The 18,642-nt window shown below is 38.7% G+C and overlaps 1 protein-coding gene across 1 annotated transcript in view; it reads right to left on the bottom strand.

The window, feature by feature from the left end:
• Positions 1–14,865: 14,865 nt before the first annotated feature.
• Positions 14,866–18,642, bottom strand: part of cntn3b (contactin 3b) — a 41,636-nt gene continuing 37,859 nt past the window's right edge. Inside the window, exons 19-23 of the mRNA XM_028405951.1 lie at positions 18,326–18,435; positions 16,956–17,142; positions 15,928–16,040; positions 15,663–15,828; positions 14,866–15,147 (exon numbers count right to left, since the gene is read on the bottom strand). Of these exons, the coding sequence (XP_028261752.1) occupies positions 15,056–15,147; positions 15,663–15,828; positions 15,928–16,040; positions 16,956–17,142; positions 18,326–18,435 (668 nt within the window). The 3' untranslated portion in view covers positions 14,866–15,055. The remainder of the gene's footprint in view (positions 15,148–15,662; positions 15,829–15,927; positions 16,041–16,955; positions 17,143–18,325; positions 18,436–18,642) is intronic.

Genomic DNA, 18,642 nt, shown 5'->3' with positions numbered 1-18,642 from the left:
ACATTTCCATGATATCAAATTAAACTCTGAGGAGTTGTTGGGGATTAAATTAGTGTAATGATACGCAACATCACACTGTAATGCCCTTTTGCCACAGCATAGAGAGGCTTCATCTAACACTGTGTAGCTGAAAATCACAGCTGCAGCAACCTGATATCTGTGCAGATATACACATCTGGGCAGATGCATACAAATGCAGCAAAAGGTCCCCTGTCCTTCATGCAGCCAAAGAATTCCTACGAGTACATTTAACTGAGGATTTCAACAGCATCAGCATACAGAATCCACATCTGCGTTTGAGCATCTTAATTAAGTCGTAATGAGGAAGCCAGGATGCTACATTCAGCTCGGGGATTTTTGGTGCCCAGTGTCAGACCTCATTTATACCACCAGGCTTCATGATTGGCACCTCGGTCTTCAGGAAACCCAAGGGCAATATGAATACCGGATACTGAGAGAACAAAATTATGTTTCAAAGGACTATAAGCTGCCAGCAAAAGAACCAAGATCAACTGCACAAAATGTGAGAGATTATCCATTAACAAAAAACAAGATATTAATCATTGAATACATGATTATTAAATAATATATAAATGAAAGTGCACCTGTGTAGACAACTTATTTAGAAGAATCACCACACCGTCCATTGTTGCAACCTGCTCCTAAAACAAATTTATTATTCAAATAATTCAAACACATATTTGCTCCTTGTTTGTGTGCAAAACAACAAATTACAGTGAAAAAAAGAACTGACATGTTAACATACGTCATCTGTCAGGCCCTGGTTTTATGCTAGCTACCTATTCAAACTCTTGATTCACACTCCTAAAAGCTGTCATTCAGACATAGCTATACACGACAAGCTTTACTGTATGCAAAGTAATGTGGTGGAGCTCCTGCAGTATTACATGGTTATGTTTTGAGATGACAGATCTGCAAATGAAGATGTACCTAGAGATTTTTCTGCCATTCGTTCAATGATTTAAAGGCAGGGCAGGAGCAAGGAAAATGACAGCATATACCAGTGGACTGTGAATGGCACAGAGATCAAAATGGAATTTCACATAGTTACTTCAGCTGTCTCACCTGTGCTCTTGTAATTTCCTGCTCCCAGTTTCCATCTTGGGAAACTTGATGCTGCACTCTGAAAGAGAAGAAGTATGATTTTAATATATGTCTTAATCTTTCTTGAGTTTTGCAAAAACATGCATTACACATTAAAGGCAAACAATGTAGCTACACATTAGACAATTCACCAAGTAGAGGAAAGGAAGGAAGTTTATAAAATTACATAAGCAGGATTAGCTGTGAATTCTTTCTGCTGTTTCTCTAAACCTTGATAATACATGTATATTAAAGCTGAACAAACTTTTAATAAAAAAAATTAAATGACTGCTGTAAGAGGGGCTACACATAGTGGTGAGAAAGAATCATAACCCCATTAAGTACATTCACCCGGCAAAACTCAAAGAAACCCACTAGGGTTGGGTCAATATCTAGTTCCCCACATGACCATGTTGCAGTTCCTGGTCACTAGCCAACTATTATACAATATAGAGGGACTTTAGTCATGTAAGTCCTAAGCACATAAAAACATTGTCCCCACCACAACAGCAGCAGAACTGAGAAAGCCACTCCGACGAGTGGCAAAACGTCTGCAAAGAAAGCTTTCAGTCAAGTTTCCTTGATGTAAACAGTTAATCAACTTTCGATTAATTGTTGTTAAGCATTTAATCAATTAAATTAGTTGTCAATTAATTGCCCCGGCAGTATTTTTCTGCTCGTCGTTTCTGTGTTCGCACGTTACTCTGCTGCTCTCCGTGCTGTGCACAGAGGAGTTCCGCCCCAACACACACACAAATGTGAGAACACTCCCACTAGCGGACAGAGAGCATGCATTGAAAACTGTGTCAAGCGACACGCTTTCTGTTGGAAAGTTATTAGCAGCCTAGCCATGCTGGTATGTTGACATGTTGATCTCTGTATGCATGTAGCAGTGCTCCGTCAGAATATAGTCCTAAAATAGATCAAAGTAAGAGATTGACACGTGATAATCTGCGTTTCCATTTGTGTTCGCAGGTCCCATGAAGTACTTGGAATTTCTTTCTTTCTTTCCTTAATCAGGATGCTAGTTGAATAGAACACGTGTTCTCAGTAGCTGCCCTCACTGTAAACAAGCTGCGCACACGCCTGACTCCTGGACATGTCTGTATGCTGTGAGGAGCGACAACACATTCAGAGAGCAGTGTTTATATTTCAGGACAGGTAACATCTTAATGTGACTGTTCTAAAGGAGGCCCTGTAAATTTACTGTCACCTTTCTCAGATTAAAGGACATTATACACCCTGCTAATGTTTTTACTTGTAAATAGCACACTAGGTTAATAAAAGATAATATTTTGTTTAGCTTGCTATTCAGGATTTATTTTATGTTCCTTCTGTTTAACATGCAACAGCCGAGCCATATTTTATTCAATTGATTTTGTTATTCTAGCCTACATAAATGTCATTGTCTGTACTGTATCCCCAATGGTACAATAAATCACTCATTAAGGAATATGACGTATATTTTTATTCAGTAAACAATGTTTAGCTTTTAATCTTAGTAAAACTGAGGGAAATTTAGGCCCAGGAAAATGGATTGATAAGGTAATTCAACTAACGATTAATGAATTAATCGATAACTTGCATCCCTAATTTGAACTATTGGACACCGTCAATCAAGAAATCTCTACCTAATACCAAAAAAGCTGAGACTTGCAATGTCTGTGATGAAAACCAGATCAGTATCAATGTCGGATATACTTACTACATGTATAATTCCACTGTACTGTACGTGTTACTGTCATTAGCACTTGTAAACAATTAGCAGCTAAACCTGAAGAATGGCATTCTGCAAAATCGCTTTGATGAAACACCAGTTATCCTAGTAGAATACACAAGCAGTATGTGCTATCGTTTTGTACTAGCTTGTGCAAAAAGTTGTACAGTAAAAGTGTTATGTTTGCATAAAAAACTGGAATTCTTAGATTCCAACATTTTCTCTGCTCACAGTTTATAGAAGTGTTAAACTATGTAATTAGGCTAACAATATATAGATATTACAATTACAATGTAAAAGAGGACATTTTTGCATAAAACATTTGTTCTTCTGCAGTAGTTACAGGGTTACTAGCAAAAGAAGAAGCTCATTGTTTCAAATTATTAAGAATGCCAACTTAAAAAAATGTCCACTCTTATCACCAAGTATACAGAAAAAAATGGTATAGTGTGAATCAGATCTATTTATAATTTAGTTTTAGCACTGTACTGCCTGGATCCAGGGGAAGATTTATCATTAAGGTTTATTATTTGAACACTGGCATAATCCTTTTAAGCTTTTTTTTTATTTAGCAGGGAATATTTTCATGGTATAGAAGAAATTATAAAGCATGAAAATAATCATCGATCACTGTCTTGATAGCTAAGGTACAGACACGCAGGTATAATTTACAGCCATGAAATACTCTGTAATAAAACAGGCAAAAGGAAATACTAATAAAAAAAATGTAATTAAGCAAGTTTGAAAAAAGGTATATCTGTGAGAGCAACACTTTGATAGTATGTCAACACAAGTTTCATAGAGAAAGGAGAAATGGAGTGAAGGTATGCTGCCGTCAGCGACATAATATGTGAGACTGTAAACATCTGGCTGTTATGTGTTATGCTGAATTTTGAACAGTTTCAAATGACAGCTGCCTCTGTTCATTTACTGTAGTGATAATAAATCCAGGCTCAGAGAATCACTTACAGCAACTATAGCTGATTGATTTATTGCGTTTTTCTCAAGTACGTCTTGACTAACAAATACACTTACGGGATGATCAAACAAAACGTAAGACCACAATTACAGATAATTCTAGTTTATCGTTTGTGATTAATTTTAAACAGATAATAATACTGAGACGTGTTATGAAGAGAACTTAGTGTCAAGTCTAATCAGCCACTTTGTGCATAATATGACATCTTTTAACCCTCAAAATGAATAATAAAAAAATTCAATCTAGTGACAAAAAAAATGTTACTGAGGTGCAATGAAAGAGGTTGTCTGCATACAAAGCAGGCAGGAGAAGCACAACTGCAAGTGACTGTTTAAAGGTAAAGGTAAAATGCATACAAACAATATGGAAGAAACATGTTGAAAACTCAACAGACCATGCATGAGTGGATAGACTTGACACCAGTCAGACAAAGGGAGAAAAGACGAGGACACCAGTCAAATAGATGTGGAGGAGACAAGAGATGCCAGCAGTGGATGAAGCAGGTAATTGCAGACAACACACACATCACAGCGATTTTGAAGAAAGACAGACCAAGGACATTTTCCTGACAAGGATCTCTTGTGGCCATGCAAGACATGCGACATTGTTATTGTGCTAAAATAAAATAAACTTGCCTTGAGGAGGTAGAACAGTGAATGGGGCTAACAGCTTGATACAATAAAGAGGAAGATTTCAAAATGGCTTTATACCACAGTTGTACGAAAATGGCTTATTGTCATCAATAAGGGACTTAAAATGTGTTCTTTCAGCATTTGTGCTCAGCTGCTGATGTCAATAGTGCAAAAATGCAAACAACTTTCTGGGTTTTAGAACTCCTGCAGCTCTCTACTCTAAATCAGCTCTGCTGTTCTCAACATGGAGAACAAATGTGATGGAGTTGTTAGTGGAGTGGGCAAAATATGTTTGAACCAAATTTCAAAGCCAGCTTGCTGCTGGTAAGAATTCATCATACGAGACACAATAACTGAAAAATCTTTTTTTTTCATTTCTTTTTTAAACTTTTATTCCCCATCCTACCAAAAAAGCCTTGAAGTTATATCACTTGATATAATATCATATAGAATTATCAGACATTGGCTGAGCATACTTTATTGTATAAAACTGGCATATCTGCACAATATAATGGATGTTTTTATGTAATGAAACCTACTGAGCTGACCGCAGAGTTAATATAGCTTTGTCAAGAATACACTTTTCAGTCACAAGATCAAAAAATATATATAAAATTGTCAAATAATTGTCAAGGCAAGATTGTGGTCAAATGGTAGTTTGAACCTCAGACCTTTATATAATATTGTCCTTTCAAATTCACTGTGGAAGGTAAAAGAAATGTTTTTTAATCCCTTTAACATCCAAGTTTTTTTTTGACACATCTGAGCTTGAAAGCCCATTTTATCTGATCTAGGTCACACAACGCTGTTAGCATTCAGAGGCTTATGCTAACCTTGTTTTTCTAATTTGTTCTCCCTTATCTATGAAGAGACGCTATGTTGCGACTTAGTTCCTTTCACAGTTGGAAGCTGCCTTGCACAGTCACAGACCTCTGTTGTTGGCCACAGAGCAGTACCAGAAGAGGAAATTGAGGTTAAGTGCCTATATCAAGGGCAGTTTGATGGTAGCCATTGGGGGAGGGGAAAAACATTTCTCATTCACCTCCCCTGCTAGACTTGGAAGTGGAAACCTTCTGCCTCTCTGACTTCACTACTAAAGGCACAGACAAATATTAATAGTGACAATAGTGTTGTTAATCAAACTGCTAATGATTTGTCACAGGTTTTGCTATACAGCTCTCTCCTAGATCAATGCTACACAACCTCCATTCATCTGAAAACACTGCTTGTCAAGACAATAACCAGTGTCCTACTTCTCCACTCTGCTGGCCCTGTGTGCCTCGTGCAGAAGTCGCCAGTGGATATGATCACCCACAGAAACCTCCAGCACACAGCCACCGTCTCCAGGCCCTCCATGCCTGACCAGCTGCCTACTGTAGGGAGCCTTGAATTTATCCTCTAAAGCTCTGTGAAATCTGGAAGCTGGTTGGCGTGGTTTGGCCAGAGCCCCCAATGACTCAAAGCTCCCATTTGAGGTTCCTGTGACCTCAATGGAGCATAAATGCCCTTGTCTCAGTTTGTCACTATAATGTCACCATATGGTTTTTCCATAGTTATCTGTGAGGGAGTCCAAGCCAGCTTAAATACAATCTGTAATTTTTTCATTTGCACACATAATAATTTCAGAAAGGTTACAGGAGGTCATTCAGGAACAGAAATCTATCCAGATCACCTCCAATACAATATATACAGGCTTTTAAAAAAATTGCAAACATTAATATTAGAGGTCTGAATTGAGTCTCGATAATTATATGCTATTTGAGATGATAATTTTCTTTTCTTCACTTGTGCCCACATTAAAGATTGCCTCTGAAAGCTTTACTCCGCTGGTGGCTCCACGCAGTTTCCAGAGTGATGGATGGAGCATGCCTCTGATCGCTCCTTTTCATATTGTTCTCTGGCCACACAGGGCCAATACCCCCTCATTAATAAACCTCAGTGATTAATTTCCAATCCTCCCTCCTGTGTGCCTTCTCTTGTTGTCTGTAAAAAAAAGGCGCCCTCCTAATTAGGGAACATTGATGGAGCATCTATAATGACCAGGGACAAAGAAGTGCTGCTGCTGAAAGGAAATCTATGAATGCTCACTGCAGCTGAAGTCATCTGTTAGTCTAGTGGACCATTTTGGAATCTTATGTCTTAATAATGGTTTGATCTTAGTATCAAGGCTTATGTGATGCTGTTAATTATCATGATGAACTGCTAAGTCTACATTATGGAAAATGCATGTAAAGTGTATGCTTTCCTGTTAAATCTGTATGAAGAATGTGTGATGATGTTGACATTTCGTTGTTAGTGAAATGCACAGGGTCATTGACATTGTCATATTTTGATAAGGTGACATTTGGTGCAACAATAGCCTCTGATAAGAATGATCTGAAAGCAACCTTGAAAATTACAACTTACGCATCGAATGCATCCGTAACATACAGTACCCATTTGTTGCCAATATATCTGATGTTACAATAGAATCTCTGCATACCTAAACAACACTGCAGCACAGTGGTAAGATGCAGCTCTGTTACTTTTAGATGACATAATCAAAACAGTAGCTAGTTAGCTTTGAACAGTAAGGCGATTGGAAAACCAGTCTGCCTCTGTCCTGTCCTAAAGAAAATACCACTGGTTTTTCATGAATTAGGCCCATGATACAGTAGGTGATAAAGGTCTATAAGGATTAATTCCAAAAAAAAGCTAACTAATGGTTTTGTTTTTATATTAAATCAACCTCTGCACATCAAAGCTAATCAAATTAGACTTAGACTTTATCAGATTCAACAATAAGGAAAAATGTTATTTATTCCAGAACCACCTGATCTTTTCACTAAAGAAACATTGTCTGCTCATCTTACTGAGATGGGTTTTTTTGTACTGAATATTAACCCACGTTACCTCCAATATCCCTATTTGCTGGTGTAGTATGAATAACTGTCTTATTGCTAAATCATGCAATTCTGACAAATGTAGCCTTGACAGGGACTTCCATCACAGTCTCATACAAGTTAAACTAACGGGCTGCCACCAAGGCTACAGCCATATATTTCACAAATCAATCTTCTTATCAAGCTCTTGGCAAGAAAATAAGTAAACAAATTTTGCATTTAATAATATAATATTCCACCCTTGAGACACATGTCACTTTAAGAAAGAGGGATGATGGTCTGTTTTGTCAAAGGAAGGCTTATGTTCTCTCGCCAATGAATCTTCTAATTCTTTTAAAGAAAGCAGAGGTGATATGATTCAAAGGTTGGATTTTTTTTTTTTATTTCAAGAAGTACTCAGTAAGGGGAAAAGTTCAAATGAAAATTGCTGTCTTTCTGTTACTTAAAAGCATGTTTATATTCAATTTCAAAACCATTTGTAATGAATAACACATGAGTGCTTCTGAAAGACCGGAGTACTTTAAAGATACTCTAAAATCCAGGGACTTGCATTATAAAGGCATTCAGAATTATGAAATTACCTTAATTTATTCATATCACCTCAAATGAATACACTCCTGAAATAATTTACATTATATACATTAAAATTTTATTGTCAGGCTATTGCTAATGCTCATCGTTTGAGTGAACTTTTATTCTGAAGTCCTTATTTTATGAAATTATGAAACAGTCCTCATGATATGATTCACCATAAAATAAAATCACCATAACATTCATTTCCCTGAACTGACTGTTTGGAAATATGAGTCCTAAAAAAAGGCATCAAAAGCATCAACCTTGCCGCTCTGAAAAAGCGATGTTAAAGCGTAGCCTAAAAAACAAGGCACATCCAGTCTGGTTCATAAATGCTAGAACAAGTATAGGTTTTTTTGTCAATCATGACATTGGATTTGAAATAAAACATACAAAATGTGAGCAGAGTTAAGACTACTTGCAGACTACATTGCAGACTTTCAGCAGATGAAGGAAGCTGCTGTAACGGCCTTGCAAAGGGGGGAAACTGACCATCCTAACGTGTGTGTGTGTGTGTGTGTGTGTGTGTGTGTGTGTGTGTAAGAAAAAGGCTATAATTCCTTAATGGTTAATCCACACTTTTGTCAAAACCCCTGACTTAAAGCAGAAAATACTTCAATCACATTTTGTGTTTCATTTCAGATTCCCTGTGTTGGTGTACAGAGACCAAATGCCAAAAAACCTGCTCTCATTGTTCCATTATTTATGAATCTGACTGAATGTGTAGTTGTGTTTACTGCAGTGAAATCATGTCATCTTACAATATTGTTTTGTAGTAGCCATATGTTATTTTAAACAAAGCAAACGCTCTACTTCAGCTAGTGTTCCAGTTTAACTGGTGTCTGTGTCATCTTGTGATATTTGTTTATGTTTCAGGTAAACAGATGTTCTTGATGTTGGCCTTCGCAGTTTCGTCTCGTTCTGAGACTACTTCTACACCGCGTGACTGCTAAATGTGACCATCCTGTTGATACCATGCACAGAGAATAATAAATATTACTATGGCAGGTCAAATTAAAAGTCAGAATTCATTTTGTTTATTTCACTATGAGACTTGCAAGCACACACCATGTTATAATATGAAGACAAAGCAGTATTGTTGTCCTTATAACTGCACTTTTAATTTCGTTGTAGTCTTTTAGCAAACATGTGCATTTCTTGTAGTAGCTTATGGAGAACACAACAAAACACGACCTACCACTTCTGCAGCTCCTTTATTCCGCCAGGCTGCAGCAGCACGTCGTGAAATAGCATCACACACAGGTCCTTACTTGACAGTACACCGTCCTCTGCACCTAGTATTCCATTTGGGACAATCTCCGTGCGCCACCAGTTGTGAACTCCACCCTTATCTGTGCAGGTTAGCGAAAACGGCTAACGTAGTGTAGTTAGCCATACTACGACATAGCTAGCTTGTATATCCGGAAGAAAACAAAGTCCATCTGCAGCTAAAAGCCAGAAAACGCTTACACATTTACAAATGCTATGACACTAAAAGGTACAGTCCGACATAATATAAATAATAGAGGAGACAAAAAAATAGGAATAAAGTCCATGTCCGTGTTTTTCCGCTCTCTTCCGGTCCACCTGTAGTGGGCATTTCACTTCTCTTGAGGTCATAATTTTTCAAAAGTTAATATAATTTTGGAAAGTTAACCAGCTGAAGCCCATTGTATGCATTGTTAATCATTAAACATCACTTTGAATGAAAGAATAAATATATTGTCAATACTGTTGAACTGATATAATCAAATTTTTTAAAACAGAACATTTAATTGTGATCACTCACATATTGAGTAGTAGATCATTGAAAAATACTGCAAAAAGCAAGCTCTGGGGTTAACAAGGGGTTAAAGGAAAATGAGCAACCTTTTCTGAGCAAAGTTTAGATCCCACAGCTTGTGTACTACTTAGAGAAGACCTCTGGTCCGAAATAAAGAAACATCTATTCTTCATGGACACTGTGCATGTGCAGGGCTAATGATGGGTAAAATGCACAGCGGAGAAGGCAGAGCAAAGCTGTGCTTTGATGAATCGGGTGATTATATTCTGAAACACTCCTTTGCTCTACAAACTGCCGTGGCATAAAGTAATCCTGTTTAGATCTCACTGACTAAAAAGGCTTGCTTGGCAGAGACGTGTGAATCCCACAAGCAGCAGCTTTCTGCTGTTTTTTTGCCTTTGGATTATAGAAGAAGGTGCTTTTAGTTTAATCAAGCTTTGCTATATCTGTGTTAAAGTTAATACTTCTCATTTACGCATTAGATTGCTGTAAGGTCCTGTCAGGGAGCTGCCATGAATTATTCAAAAGCACATCTACAGATCTATAGGTCTATTTGTAGGAGAATGCAGGGATTAAAATGGGTGGTAATATTGATGTCAAGTGTATGTAGAACAACAACTGTAGAAAAACTGGTCAATGCCTCAATGGAATGCTTTCAAATAGATATAAGGCTGTTTATGCTTAAGAAAACCTTAAAAACCTTTCAACCCCACAGCCCCCATTTTCGGGGGCTTTTGCATGCACCCAACAATAAAAGCCATAAAACACACTAACCATGTAAAAAAAATCATCATATTGCATATCAAATTAAACAGGAAAAACTCTACTACAAGCACATATAAGTCATATTTACACATATCAAACATAACTTCAACACCATGCAAATTAATTATCAATCATCAAAATAAAACTCTCATATACTCTATTCATTTTGGGCATGCCATTTTCAAGCTGATGCCTTAAAAATGGGCTTGGGATGGAAGGGGGTAAATCACACATTTGCAATGATGTACACTTTGAGAGCACATATAGAGGATCTGGTGTTGACCAATCCTGACTTTAGATTGCATCATTTGAAATAATAAAGTTGTTGGATTATTGGTCATATTTGATGTAACTGTTTTATATCACCGTATGATGGTTAGTATGCTGCTTTGCTTAATAATTTGACAGCAGATAGGGCAGCTGGTTGTGATTTAGCATGTCCATCTTGCAGTGTGTAATATCCTTAGAAGTGATACACAGTCAAATTAACCTGTTCATTGGCCTCTGCTGTGTGTCGTCCCTTTACAGTGTGTGTGTTCAAAGTCCCAATACAGTGCACAAAACAAACTCTGCAACGTCTTTATGACGTGCCCAGAGATCCAGACACTAATCAGTAATCGTAGCTGGAGTAACACATGTTTTGAGTTCAGTTATGTGCATCCTGTAGGAATGATAATAAAACTCTAGCATAACTAGTAATGTGAAAATATGCAATTATTTAAATGACCATAGGTACCTGGGTGTTAAATGAAACATAGCTGCAGGTGTGTCTGGAATAAACATTTTTATTAAGTTACAGTTTTAGAAAAAAAAACACAAATTCACAAACAATGATTAACATGCACAATTTTAGTATACAAGACAATACAGTTACTTTTCAATATGAAAATGCCATTCTACATGTCAGTATCTCACAGAGATCATTGATTAATACAGCAGTATTAAAGTCAGAGAACACACTATATAAAAGCAGTAAGGTTGTCTTTGATGGCCATGTTTAAAAAATATATGCAAGCTATATACACTGCACCGGATGCACTCCTTTTTTTAGTAACAACAACCACAGAAACCAATCTAACTGAACGGACCTTATGGATATAAATAGATATGTTATTGTTCTGTGACCTGTCACTTTAACCACTCCAGCTGGCTCCGATCACTTCACTTCATTTAGACTGGTATTTATCAAACACAAGGCCAGAAACAATACTTTCACTCTTGTAATGTGAGCATGAGCAGAGGTTAGAGGCATGAGGCTCAATTACAATGTAAATAACAAGAAAGTTGTAAGAAACAGCCACACATTGACAAACTATATTGTAAAAAATTAATGAACTATTATAGCCTGCAATCTGGCAATTAGGTTACCTTATTTCAATATTAATGGATATATCAACACCACTTGGATCAACACACAAGCTGCTTTGAGGCCCAGTCACACCAGAAAATAGTACAGTGACATTTATATGAGTGTATCTGTGAAGCAAGTGCTGGTGGGCTACTTTAGCAAACCTGATAACAGTCCTTTCACCTTCACCACTGCACACTGTTTTAGATTCTTTTCTTGATACTGGTCTAGTTGTCGCTTTGCCTACGTCACATGCTTAATTTGTCTAAATGTTGTATGGACACACAGAGATCAATCTAATTTTTTCTATAGACGAATAATCAGGGCGACTGGCCAGAGTGAAACACTGTAAGGAACATGCAAGTTCCAGCTATCTATTTTCTCTGAAGTGATTCATTCACTCCCCGGAATTTCCCGGAATGTGGATAATGGAAGCCTAAAGCACCCAGCTTGGCTATTCAAAATGTTTACTTTCATTACTGAAACTCAAAACCTTGCCTGTATTTTGGGAACAGCTCACAGAAATGACCACTCTCTTTCAGAAAAATAAATATTTGGTAGTCAATGGTAAGAGACAGATCCCGTGAAAGTCAACATAGTCTTACACCTGTCATTCTATACATGTGAAACCAATACCATACCTGACTTTTACTATATATATACGTATGATCTTGTATTCCAGCTCTTTTACAACACTTCCCCTGACTGTTTTTAGATCATTTGGTCAGATTTGATTTGAACTCTTTGATTAGGTTTATGGATGCATTTTATATAGAAGAAACATCATGGCTTGAGATTCACTCCCAGTAAAGGGTTAGCATCTTTTTAAATTAATAAGCACCATTAGAAACTATTGAAAGATTTAAAATTAAAATGTATTAAAAAATAATAATGTGTCTTACCAATGACCAAGTATATTGCCTGAAAATGTGGAATTTGAAACTTTATTTAAAAAAAAAAGCAGGCCAAAGTAAGTAATGTCATTGTTACTGATGCTGGTGTGCCTGGGCATTGTTGGAAAATAGAAAATACACAAGTACTACTGCTGGATAATGACAGCCCAAGTGGGTGTGTTTTGATGTGTAACTCAAAAGAATCAACCAGCCTATCAATTTCAGGTCACTGCTCCAATTCAAAATCACAATCTACCACCACACTACAAATACTAAGCAGAGAAAAAAATGAGCAAATACCATTAGCTTTCTGGTCAAACCAAAGCACAATGAAAGGAAGAAAAAAGAGAGAGAATGCTTTTGACGTCATCTAATAAGGAATAAAATAGTGGAGGACATCTGAAACATCACTGACTGTAACACAACAGAATAAGTGCAAAAAGAACTCGGCCATCAGTCAATCAAGCAACTGAATTGTGACAGCTGTAATAATGGGGCAGGAAAATCAATATCCCATTGACTGGTCTGCAGCAGTCTAATCAACGAGCAAAGAGCCTTATGAAACCAGTCGAGGAGCAGATAGGACAGCCTGATTATGGCGGCCGTTTGGACTTTTTATGAGGCCTCTGGGGTCTGCACACCTGTTCAGACGGGTAAGTGAGGTCAGTCACCTTGCATCAATTTCTTGTGCTTTCATTCGATTTGGGCGTGTGTGTGTGTGAGTGTGTGTGTGTGTGTGTGTGTGTGTGTGTGTGTGTGTGGGGGGGGGGGGGGGGGGGTAAAGAGTGCAAAATGCAGACGACCGTACACAGCCCCATGTTCGGCAAAGGCACGGTAAATGTGTAGCAGTTCAATTGACTGTGCTCTTCCACATGATCATTATCAGGACCCCAGCAATCCTGTCTTACTTAGGTGGCTTTTGACAGACTCATCACACATGATAAAAGGGCATGAAAAGTAGCTCCCTCAGCAAAGCGCCAATGTTCTTTTGTAACTGTTCAGTCTGGTATGTGTCCAACAGAAGGTGATGAGGTGGAGGGTAAAATGACAGCCATGCCTTTTGCTCCATTTCCAGTCAGAGCTCTTTTACCGCATCAATTATTCTGATGCCTTAATAGCCCATAAATTATGCCACGGATGGAGTCATACATTTATTATATCACAGACCATAAATACTGGAACCAAAATTTCATCCATTGTGGGTTTCCTAAAGCTTCCAACCCTGTTTTGTCTTAGGTTCTCCGGACTCTGACTACAAAAAAAAATGAATCAACACACTATTTTTCTTCCAACATTTGGAACCTCCTGTCCTTCGTAGCTGATTTCCAGGAAAATGAAAAGCAAACGATGCCTCTGCTGCAACGTGAATCTTTCTTCTTAACTATTTGAAAAGGAAAGAAAGAAAAAAAAATGGAGCGAGCTCTAGTGAAGGCACTGTTATCCCATAGTCCATTGTGCAATGGGCCAGCTGGTCATCTGGGGTGTAGATGTACATGTTCTGTAATATGATGAACGTATCTGGAACACAGGTCGTCTAAATGTAGAGGAGGAACAGCACACATGGGATCTCCTTGACACAGTAAAACCACACATCTCTATATTCTCCGCAATCCGGGCTTTTTCGCTAGACTGAGGATGCGGAGCGTGATAGGCATTTATTATTTAGAGGAGTATGAGACAGGGAGAAAAATGCCAAGGTCTATCAGAGTATTGTAGAGACAGCCTAAAGCTCAAGAGCCTGTGTATTATTTCTGTATGTAGAGATAAGTGGTTTTCAGGCACAGATAATCAATTTGCTAAACATCTCTCATATATGAAACAAAACCTGGAAAAATGTTTAAACCCAAAATCCAATGAAGTTTTTTTTTTTTAATGGAAAAATGTGTTAAAAATGATTTGATGCGGATGTTACCAGCGATTATAGGCTAATCATTTTACTGAGGAGTTGACAGAAAGAAGAATTCTTTTTGCAAAACTTTTTCTTGTATAGGGTATAAAGCAAGAAGCCTCTGTCACCTACTTTGGTATGGACTGTATGTAAAGTGGGTTTTAAGGCATTAGTATCTCTAAAGATACTAAGAAGATAAGTCACGTAGACATCAGAACTTCTAAAATAAAACCTAGAGCACGGTGGCACTTATGACGCTGGAAGAAATACAGAAAAAACATCATGCACGCAAAATCATCACGTCTCTGTCTGATTCTTTGAAAGAAGTGGCATGGTCCCTTTAAGAGTTTGGCGCAGTCTGGTCTATTCCAGTCTATCCCAGTGCTGCCACTGAAGCCCGGGCCATGTGCCAGTCCAGTGGAGGGTTAACATAGGACAGGCTGACTGAAGGGACGGAAGGGGGAGGGCGCTCCATAGGCTGTGATTAGACATCACCAGATGTAGCAGAGCAGTGTGCTGACGAGGACCGCGGAGCAGCATGACGGGCTGAGGTGGCTTGCTCCAGAGCCCCGTGCTCCCATGCCTGCAACCAAAGAAGAAACACCACTCCAGTCCAACGTAGAAAACCTGCACTCTGCTGTGCTATCATCAAAATTTCTGACAAGTCATCATAAATCAAAAGCCAAGTGTGATATTTTTCCCCCATATCTACATTATTACGGAGTTTCAACAGGAGAGGCCATTTAAGTATCCTGAGAAGATAAAGTTGGTATCACATCAAAGAGGAAAGCAGCTAACTGAGCCGCCTCACAATTTTGCACAGCAGTGGGATGGGAGCACAGAACTGCTTTATATGCTGCAGTGCTGTGCAGCCAGTCAACAAGGAATAATAACCCAATGGCAGAGATGGATGACACCGCGCACGCATTTCTAAAAAGGTCGCTTTTCTTGCACTAGAAATAAGTCTATTACACATGGCTGGAAAGGGATGCAATGAAGCAAAATTAAACGTTCTCTCTAAATTATTAAATCCTCGCTTAGGCTTTATCAGTGGTCAAAAAGGAAATAATGTGAACAAGGAAGGAGAAAAGTACTCACTTAATTTATGGATGTGGATAGGTTCACTGCCCACACCTTCGCCGCCCTCACTCACAGCTTTGATCTGAATGAGATAGTTGTCATTGGCTGAGAGGCTGAGCTCAGCCGTGGTCTTGGTGGTTAGAATAGTGTTGATGTCGTTGTTGCGGTGTCTCTTCAGCAACACCTGAGGCCGGAGAGGGCGGTGCAGAAAAAAACAAATGAGCCAACAAAAAAAAACATTATTTTTTCTGGAGATAAATCAAAGCAAAGAATTGGGACCTACCAAATACCCAGTGACCTTTGACTCTGTCTCAATGGCTACCACAGGGTCCCAGTGCAGCGTGAGCGTGGAGCCAATCATGGTCCATTGTATGTTGAGCGGAGCCCGATCTGGAGCTAAGGGAGGAAATCAGAGGTAAATATGTACAGAATATGCTGGTTAACTTTTTTCCGTGGCTGTCTTAGTAAAAGGGGGTTTCTAGAGAGCACACTTTGTGGTTTATAGTGACATTCTACTTGAAGAAATCGTCAGCAGAACAACCTCATTAATTAAAACATAGAATTTTGCATTGAATCCAATGCAATTTTTTTCCTGTTATGCCCCTTTAAGTGGCAAATAAGTGTCTCTAATACCAGCATTTGACACACCTGTAATGGTGATGCAAGGGTGTACTACAAGGGAACAGACAGTGACTGATTTAGTTATATAAGAGAATGCTGGTGGAAAGGCTGACACTTGAGCCTGATATCAGTCCACTCGGCCTGCATTTCTAGGCTAGCGATTAAGGGCTAGTGACTAACAATGGCTAGACTTCAGCCTAGTCTACCAACAAGAATCCCTAAACAGCTAGCTACCTTATCCTAGTAAGGGTACAAGAATAGAAATACAACTAAACTACCCACTAGATGAAGTGATGCAGTGTTTTCATGTTTCTTTCCACTGTTCTTGGTACCACACATCTCTTTTTGCTCTTTAGCGATGATGGTGGTGTGGACAAAACCTAATAAATAACTAAATGGATGAAACATTTGAATAGATATATCCTTTCCTTGCTCTGCCTGAAGACATGTTTTTCATCTTCAAGGTCACCTTAAGGCTTCCTGGATTCACTGCAGCTTTAACACTGTTGGCACTCAACCTCTCCCTTTGAAATTGAAAAGCTGTCTTCTCAGATTGACTTTTATAAGCAACAAAGCTGAAGGGATGTTACGCCTATCTTGTTGAGGACACTGTAGCGTCATCCAACAGGGTTCATGGATGAGTTTCCATTTGTAACAGTTCTCAATGGCTCATTCGGGCGACGGACTCACGTGGTTTCTTTGTAGTGCTGTTGATGGGCACCGACTGCGGCCCAGGGCCAGCCGTGTTGAAAGCAGCCACAGAGAGGTAGTACGCTGTGTTCGCTTTCAGCCCGGTGATGTTGACCAGCGTGTAGTTTCCAGATATGCGCACTTTGCCAATAGTATCAGGCTTGGTGTCGTCTTCCCAGTACACAACCTGGGTTGGGAAGAGGGGTGGGGGGAAGGTCACACCCACAGGCACAAATAGCCAGATTCTACTGGTGCATTTCATTGCATTATTAAAATTCATATTCCATCATGAAATCTGAAATGCTGTTTGTATTACAGACAAGGAGGGAGGGAGAGATGGTGAATAATAAATTTTTCACTAGTGGAGTCTCAATTACTGATGCACATCCATTCAGCCTCCCTGCTCATATAAACAGGGTATTAGTAGGTCATATGATAAGTGACCCAGGAAGGAAAATTCAACATCAGATCTCTCTGTTGTATAAGAAAATGAATGTGAAGAGGTTGTGGATAAATCTTACAAATTTTTGAAAGTATTTTTTTTTACTAAAAGATCAACACTTTCTAATCAGAATTCTCTGCTCTAGCTTGGTTTTCCTCAGGCGATCAGCTGACAATTACGGGTGCAGGTGATAAAGCAAGCGGACTAATTCACTGCTTGCTTTGGGTCATCTTCAATATTCATGCGTCTGATATTAAGTGACATAAGAGTTAAGTCAATAAATACTTAAACTGAAATGTGAAGTCTGCCCACAGGGAAACTCCTGCACATAAATTATTCTGTTTCCAATTTGTTATCAATTACAGTTGTGTATGAGGAGTGGCAGAAATCAGTTAATCAGTTTACAGTAACATGATCTTTTGAGCAGCAGTAACCTAATGTAAAAAAACTACATTAGAATTTCTAACAACGTCTAATTAAAGCTCGAGTCCACAGCTCTGCTTCCATCCTGTTGGTGGCTTATTGAGATTCAGCAGCCTAAATCCACTTCAGGATCATGCTTGGAGGAATGAGCTCTGTTCTGAAAGGACAATGTGGCCAGCGCTATGGCAACTTGGGAGCTTTGTGCTTGGGGCCAGAGGTGACAGATACTGAAAGAGCACCTAGGGTGTGGAGTGGAGAGCTAAAAACAGCAAAGCTCTCTTTGCATTCTCACAAAGATGAGGGATTTTTCTACTAGTGGAAAGTTCATAATATTAATACTAATGTCTACAGAGACACATGAGATAGATATAGCAGAATATTATAAGTTAAAGGGGAAAAAACTCTTAACCAAAGGATAGTTTGAGCTGATAAACAAGCCGCAGGGAGAAGCTCAATTATCAAGTTATATTTGAGAAAAAAAAGATGATTTTGCAGTGAGTCATACCTCGTATCCAAGCACTCTTTCAGGAATGGCAGGGAGAGCTTCCCAGATCACTTCAATTTGTGCTGCAGACACACTTCTAGCCCTAACCCTCTTAGGAGCCACACTTGGGACTGCAGAAATAGAGCAGAAATGTGGTGAGAATTCCACAGACCCATCCAACACTAACACACACACTAATAGCAATAAGAGGTAAAGGCACAGAATAGACCTGTAGTTTCACTGAAAAGCTATTTCCCCCGCTCTCTTTTAATGGGATCTGTGACTGACATAAGGGAAGACTATCTGCCCAGCAAATTCAATTAACAGGATACCTCCCT

The sequence above is a fragment of the Parambassis ranga genome, chromosome 5 (genome assembly GCF_900634625.1).
Source record: "Parambassis ranga chromosome 5, fParRan2.1, whole genome shotgun sequence".
Lineage (NCBI taxonomy): Eukaryota > Metazoa > Chordata > Actinopteri > Ambassidae > Parambassis > Parambassis ranga.
The sequence above is the reverse complement of the archived record's forward strand: the minus strand, read 5'-3'. Positions and strand labels throughout refer to the sequence as shown.